At 44.8% G+C, this 7,693-nt stretch overlaps 1 protein-coding gene across 13 annotated transcripts in view; it reads right to left on the bottom strand.

Moving 5' to 3' along the window:
* Positions 1-3: 3 nt before the first annotated feature.
* LOC102677983 (latrophilin Cirl-like) overlaps positions 4-7,693 on the bottom strand; it is a 377,280-nt gene continuing 369,590 nt past the window's right edge. For 8 of the 13 annotated variants that reach the window (XM_031510811.1, XM_031510810.1, XM_031510812.1 and 5 more), the window contains 2 exons: positions 3,203-3,400; positions 4-1,883 (listed from right to left, as the gene is read on the bottom strand). In XM_031510811.1, the coding sequence (XP_031366671.1) occupies positions 1,089-1,883; positions 3,203-3,400 (993 nt within the window). In that variant the 3' untranslated portion in view covers positions 4-1,088. Of the gene's footprint in view, positions 1,884-3,202; positions 3,401-7,693 lie in introns of those variants that run through there. The other 5 variants (XM_006616433.2, XM_031510815.1, XM_031510819.1 and 2 more) reach the window with 5 other exon arrangements.

Raw genomic sequence — 7,693 nt, 5'->3', positions numbered from 1 at the left:
TTTTTCGTTAACGAGCGTTGCCAGCATCGACGAGATCATCGAGGAAGAAATTTTCACCTCGATCTTACGTAAACGCGTACGGAGGACAGGCTTCGAGGATAATAATCGATAACGAACGGGAACAACGATCCTGAAGAACGGAAGGAAAATAATTAATCTCCAACATTATTTACGAGCGTTAAACGATCATCTCGTACGAATCATTGACAATCCGTACACCTCGAAACCCCGAGCTCTGTAAGCGTTCCCTGTAAGCGGATAATCTTAAGTAAACCTAGAAGAGGACTCGTCACGTTTTATCGTTCTCCGTACGACATCGTATCCGCGTCATTTTGTCAATGAGCCAATTCCAAAGCCCGAGCACAGCTTCGACGGTACAACGACGATTATCGATCAACTTCAACAAGATTGTTCGCGATTGTTCTTTTTTTTTTCTTCTTTTTTTCCGTAATAATTCACACTATCGTACACAAATCCTCGGCGTTTTTATTTTTTTTTTTTTTCGTCACACACTCGCACGATTGTTGAACTGGAGACGACAGATCCGTTGGCGTGGACTTGCGCCACGCGGGTGCACGCAATTCTCGAAAAGGAAAAAAAAATATATATATATATAAACGGAAACAGAAACAAAGAAGAGTCGAGAACGGCCGGGGAGGGCCGTGCCCGCTTATGGCTAAGAAAACGCGGCAACCAGTAGTCGCGTTTTAAGTTTGAGCTAGAAACTCGTTCACGATTCTCGTTCATCCGTGCCGAACGCGTAGAGGTCAGAGATGCGTCGATCGTATCGTGGACCTTTCTTCGTTATCAGGAACGAACCACCGTTGTTCAAGAGGGATCGACGATCAACCCCCTTGTTGCGCGATCCCTTCTCGGAAATGAACGTGTCGCGCAGAGATCCGATCCTCGAGTACAACAACATGGTCCCCGAGCAACGAAGAAGCGCACGATCGTTTTCTTCTTCATCGATCGATTGCCAATTGCCACGAAAACGGCGTGGTCTCGAGAGCGAGAAAGCTTATCCATCATCCCTCGTGCAGGAAGACGAAGAGGACGACAAGAAGACGGCGCGACGCGGCGGGACCGTCCTAACACTCGCTGCACGAAGGGGGTGGCATCCCGCGGCCGGTATACATGTCCGTCTGCGGCTGCAGATGACAGACGACCGTGTGCCCGTCCAGAACCGCGACTGTTCTCGTGTGATCCGGCTGAGGCGGTATACCGTAACTGGCCGGAAGCCGGGGCAGCTCGCCCCTCTCGTACCATGCCTGCTGTTTCCTCAGCTTCTCCCAACAAGTGTTGAGTGTCCTCTCGAACGCGGGGCTGTACTCGTCACAATGGATATTCCCTCCTCCGCCTCCGCGATCCGTCAACGTTTGCCCGTAATGCATGAGATTTCTATCGGTGGCGGGCGAGTAAGGGATCAACGGCCTGTGATCGCCGTAACTTCTCGACGATTGCCTGCTCATGTCGCTCTGCCTCCTCCCATCCTCGTCCGACATGTCCGAGACTTGGATCTCGCCGCCTCCACCCCCGCCTCCCCGCTCGATCTCCTCGTAGACGGGCTCGTCCTCGTTCGCCAGGTCCCGCGGCAGGTGCACGTGTTGGCCGTGGTGGGCGTGCAGCTGATGATGGCCCGGCCCGTTCACGCGCCCGTCGATTATCCCCGCGTCTTTGTGCTTGTAAGGCAACGCGGCTCGCCTGCCGCCCCCGCCGCCACCGGTCGTCCTGTTGCCGCTCATCTCGTTCCCCTCGTTGATCCCTCTCGCGCCGCGGTTCCGCCCGGAGTGGCCCAGGGTCATCGTGTTGTGCGTCTTGGGCGAGTCTTCCTGCTCGGAACCGCCGTGCCCGGAGTCCCGGGAATACGATTTAAAAGAAATGTTCTGCGGGAGAGACAGATTAAGATTCTCGTGAGTGACTGCGAGATTACTGCGACGAGTCGAGGATCATTGGAGTATAGAGTATACGGTATGAAGGGAAAAACACAAAGTGACGATCGACGAGTGTAAATTATGGTATGGTGACGAGGGGAGGAGGGATCGGTGTGATCGGTGGCGAACGCGCGAACAAAGATCCTTGCGAACATTTCTGCGGACATTCTTTTCTTTATTTTCGAATCAATCAGCACGTTTACTCGAACGGAAACGGTTTCTTCGTTCGACCGCAAAGTCGCGAGAAGATCGCGAGAATTACAAGGATCTTGTTCGCGCGAAGGGTGGCGACGAGTCTCATCGAGGACCAACCTCGATGATCTCGGGGATGTTTTTCACAAAATCCACGAGCTCGCATGCATGGTCGAAGGAACGAGCGAGAAGATTCGGTACGTGCTGTATGATATGTACAAAGGCTATGATCATGAGGAGACACGTTTCGTAGCATCGTCATTCTCTCGCTACGGAATGAAAAACGAAAACGTAAAAGAAAAAGGAAAAACACACACACACACACAACGAGCTACGCGTTCGTAAAAGTACAGGCGTTTTCCTCTATCTTTGAAAAAAAACTGAACACGGTTTTATATATATGTGTGAGTGTACGTACGTTCTTCGCGATCATCGTCGAACCTCGAAATCACAACGAACAATTTTCTCTTGAAAAATGTTCTCTTGTTTGTACGTTTCGATTACTTGGTTATAAAATCGCTTCGAGAAAAAAAAAAAAACTGAAGAAATTCGAAGCGATTTCGAAAACGAATATGATCGCGATTGAACAAAGAAGAAGGGGGAGGAAGGGGAGGGGTTGCAAGCTCTCGTTTGATGGAACATTTTTTTCACCGGAAATGATTTATCCCCACACCTCCATGCGATTTTCGAAGCGGTTTCGGGTGTCTAATTTCGAATCGCGCGAGGTGTCCTCTAAGTGTGCAAAACGCGTCTTCTAGGTGCTTGTCATTGATAAAAAATATAGACCGATAGAAAAGGGTTAAAAGAAATACCTAGAGAACTAGGTGTGATGAATTAAAAAACGTGAAAGAGAATGGAATGGAGAGAATAAAAAACGAAAAATGAAAAAATCATGGCACACCATGCAATCAATTGAGAGAAACAATGGCGGAAGAACATAGTGAGAGAGAAAAAAAGGAAAGTTGGAACGAAACAACACGACACGAGCGAGCGAGCGAGCGAGCGAGCCTTTTTTTTTTTTTTTTTTTTTTTTTTTTTTTTTTTTCTTTTTTTCTTTTTAGCTGCGCTGAGTTAGTTACCTTCCACATGAGGTTTTTGTTAAGGTGGCCCCAAGTGGCGGTGGCAGATTTGGGGATATTGGGAGCTGAGGGTAAGAAGGCGTGACGGGCGTAGGGCAGGGTCGCCACGATGTGAGCCTCTGTCGAAGAGGATTCACGTGGCGCTGTTACTGCCGGCTGCCTATCGACAATCGCCCAGCTTCGACCGGACGCCAAGTACTGTAAAAATCGAACCATTCGCCGTTCCCTCTTAACCCTTCGTTTACTGATACGGAATGGGGATGAGATCGAGTGTTGTGTCCTCGATGAATCTGTGTATATACGTGTCTGGATTCAAGTGTTTTTTTTTCTTTCAAGAGGAATGAATGTTTGGAACATATTTCTTGTTGGGATCTATGTGTGTCCATACGAACGTTTGGAAAAAATTGTTGTGAAGGAATTGTTATGCAGCTACGTATTACAATTATTACAATTTTTGTAATTTTGTCGTATATAATAATGTAATTGGAAGTTACGTCGATGATAGACGATTACCCGCGCGCTGCAATACACGAGAGTATAATACGCTCAGCAGACAATACTCGAAAGATCAAGTGATTAAACATTGGAGACACAATAGGGTAACACAATGGAACACCGATGTCTCGAGAGAACATTGAAACGTCGAGTGGAAAGGTTGCCATTATGATCATTAACTTCTCACTAATTGCCCGGCTCGTTCCAATATTTAATTAAAAAAAAAAAAAAAAGAAAAAAAAAAAGAAAAGTATCGCAATTCACCAGTAAACAAAGGGTTACTCGCGAAATCTTTTCGGGCAAAGCACCTTAAAAAAAATCCACGCGTTCTTTCAATCTCGACGTTAAAAGCTCCGCGCGTTTCTTTCTTCTTCAATCGAGAATTTTCTTTCCTTTTCTTTTTTTCTTTTTTTTTTTTTCTCTCCTCGAAACTAATTAATCCGACGAGGTTACTCGCGATAAATACGGTCGACGTGTAATCGTTCTCGCTAGAGAACGAGAAGGATTAACCGGATTCTCGTGCGCGACAAGGTTTAAAAAGGAAGGTTCTCTAACCCTTCGAAAGCGTGGCGCATATGGACGAGATAAATCCGATGATATCTCGCGGAGGTGCAATGCTCGCCGGAAGTGTGGCGGATTTAACTCGTGCACGGGCAAAATCTACGACGTAACGGACTGAGATACGCGATGTGAGCACGCACGCACACCTTGAACGGAAGTGTGCGTTTGTCCTGGACGAGGGTACGATTTCCAAGATTTTCCTCGAACATCGTGGCGAGGAAATGTGTGAAAATTCTGAAAAATTTAATCATCTCTCTTGATCTTGTCGACGAACGTTTACCGGATATTGAAATTTCTTCGTCCTCTCTCCTCTCTCCTTCATTCATTCAGATATAATCAATTTATTTTAGTAAACTCTCAAGAATTTATCGATCTTGCTCGAACATGATCGATCGGTTCGTTGGTCGAAAGGAGGAGCCATCCGTGATGGAGCAAGGTGAGGTGCAACGGAGATCGGGGGGAACGAGTCCTCTTTGTTTTCTTATTGTCCGTAATGAGATAACGTCGGGAACCGGCTCCTCGTTTGCGCGGTTGACGTGGAAGACGACCGGGCCCCGTATCGTACCGATCATCGGCGGTGTCGAATAAAATTACTCCACGCACGACTTGCAAAATCTTTTTGGCAACGAAACCGATGAAAATCCAATTAATTCTCCCCGTTCACTCGGCTAATTATTTTAGATTTTTCGAGTTTGCGTTCTCGATTTAAAGGGCACGCCTGCGTCTCGAACGCGAGCTGGATCGTTAAAGGTTTCGATGATCCGTATTGATCCCCCCCTCCCTTGCCTCTCGTCGTGCGAGAATACGTATCTAGTGTTAATTAGCGAAAACGCACGGAGCAAGGGGAGAGAGAGAGAGAGAGAGAGAGAGAAATAGGAAAAAAAAAGAACGATTTCTGCGTCTCTTTATGCGTGTGCGTATGTCTGCTGCGTTTGCTGCGGGTGTATACAGAGAGCAAAAGTGACGAAGAAAAAGAAGGGTACGTGTGTACGAGTTGTGCGTTGCAACAGGAGGTGTGAGAGAGATGTGAAATGTTGATCGGTTCGACGAGGTTTTTTTTCTCGTCTTTTTTCTTTTTTCTTTTTCTTTTTTTTTTTTTCTTTTTTTTTAAGTATATATATATATAGCTTTCTCTTGTCCTCGTGCTTAAGTAATCGGCCGTGTGACAAGTGAGCAGCCCAAAGAGCGTCTCGACGCTTGTGATGTGACGTGCGTTTGACAGGCTGTGAACCGAACCGAGAACATCGATCGGAGAGCGCGAGAATATTTTATGAAAAGGAAAACGAGAGAAAGAGTTAATTCGAGCGCTCTTCGATCGAACGATCGCTTGACAGTGAGCAGCTTAAAGATAGTACTAGATTTCGATTGCGTGGACAGAATTCGAAGAGAAGAAACGGGGGCAAATATCGTATATTCTTATGGTCAAGAAAATGTTTTCTATGTGTATATATATATATATATATATCGATCGTATTCTGTCCACGCGATTGGATAAGAATAACATTACACGCTCGTACATTACGAATCTTTCTCAACGTATATACTTCCTTTATGGTCTATGAAAATTCGTTTCAATTTCCTTAGTGACAGTATTACCGGTCGGCTCACGCATCAGTGCTTCGAGAGTAAAAAGGATAAGCGGCAAACAGGTTTGCGAGGAAGCCAGTGGCTGATACGCTAGAGCAGATGCTATTAGTCGGAATGCAAGATCTGTCTTCTCGAACCTCGCGATGCAAGCTATATTCTATTAATATTTTACGCGTATTTTAATATATATCACGTTAATATTTCAAAAGGTAAAGAATTTTTTCAATGTTTCGTTGCTGTTATTCAAACTACCGTTACGTGAATCGCGTCGATTCGCTGTTAGGATATCGAAGCGATTCTTTTCCCGGAGAAAAAAAAAAACAGCGAGCAGACAGAAAATTTGAGGCAGGCCAAAAGTGTAGCAGTTGGGTCGAGAGTCGTCGGAGGCGCAGCTGCGAAACCGATTGTACGAATCGTAGATGTTACAGATTCGTTACGTCTCTCGTAGCGTGAGTACCCGGCTGTAGAGAAGCGTTTCATTAACGATCTGAAATCATCATGTGAAATAAAATGTGAAGGAGGTGAGCCATCGTCGAGTGCAACATCGTTGCTCGCGCTTCGCAATAAAAGTGACGTCTCGCGACATCGAGACAAGAGGGGACGAAAGGAGGAAGGGAAACAGGAGGAGGGTACAAAGTAGCCAGCAACCGCGTTACACCAAACCCAGAGCCAGATAAGAAGCACGAAAATCACCATTGTTAGTAGGAGGGTCTTGCAAATAGTACGTTCGCGTGTTTACAGGTGTGCAAAATCGAGCGAGAGAGCGTGCCATGTATTTTTTTTTTTTTTTTTTTCCGCTTTGTGGTCGAGGACCGAATGCTATATTGCTTACCGCGCCGAGAATTCTTCTTCTCTCGTTCTTTCTCGTTTTTGCCGCTATATCGATATACCGTTTCCTTCCTATTTTATTTCTTTAACGTGCGTTATACATCCACGAGAAAATGGGACGGATCTCATGAATTTTTTTAAATAGAGAGAGAGAGAGAGAGAGAGAGAGAAAGAGAGAGAGAGAGCGAGAGCGAGAGAAACAGTTATATGCGAATACAAATTCATAAAAAATCATGGTGTTACGAAAATATTTTTATTTCTTCGGTTTTTCGGGTTTCGTTGAATGTTTGAATTGAAAGCATTTTTTTAATATCTTCCAAGCGCGTTCGAGCTCCACGTTAACAATTATACAACTGCAACAACCCGGAGTTGAATAGAAAAAAAAAAAAAAAAAAAAAAAAAAAAAAAAAAAAAGAAAAAAAAATAAGAGTGCACATCGTGCCGTGCCCGCGTCGTTTATTTTTGCGAAAACCACGAGGCACGCGCGTTACGAGCCGTTCTAAAATTCGGCGACTTTACAGCGGTGCGCCATGGCAAATTCACGAACAACCGCAACGAAAAAAAAAAAAAAAAAAAAATACAACGGAAAGAAGAAAGAGAGAGAAAAAAAAAAAGTTTCAATGGTATACAATTGTACATATAATTGTCATATATAACGTGTCGTTCATTATATCCAGTCGGCTCGTGTCTAGTAATCTCTACCAAATCCGATAAATTCGGCCCGACAATTGGCAATAAATTTTTTCCAGAGAATACAACGACACAACGACCGCACACATCCAACTGTGTTTATCGTTTCATCTACAACCGTGTATCGTTGTTTTATCATACAAATCTATGGCATGACCACGTTCAATAATTTTTTCTCTCTCTTTCTCTTTCTCTCTCTTTTTTTCCCTCTTTTTTTTCTCAATTTCTCTCTCTTTTTTTTTCCCCCAAACCAACCTTTGAATATCGTTCTTCACATACTTCCCTCTCTTCCTAAATATACTCTAACTTTCTCGATATAATATATACATT

This window comes from Apis dorsata, unplaced genomic scaffold (genome assembly GCF_000469605.1).
Source record: "Apis dorsata unplaced genomic scaffold, Apis dorsata 1.3 scaffold_264, whole genome shotgun sequence".
NCBI classification, from domain to species: Eukaryota; Metazoa; Arthropoda; class Insecta; order Hymenoptera; family Apidae; genus Apis; species Apis dorsata.
Note: the sequence above shows the minus strand (reverse complement) of the source record. Positions and strands in the feature narration are given on the sequence as shown.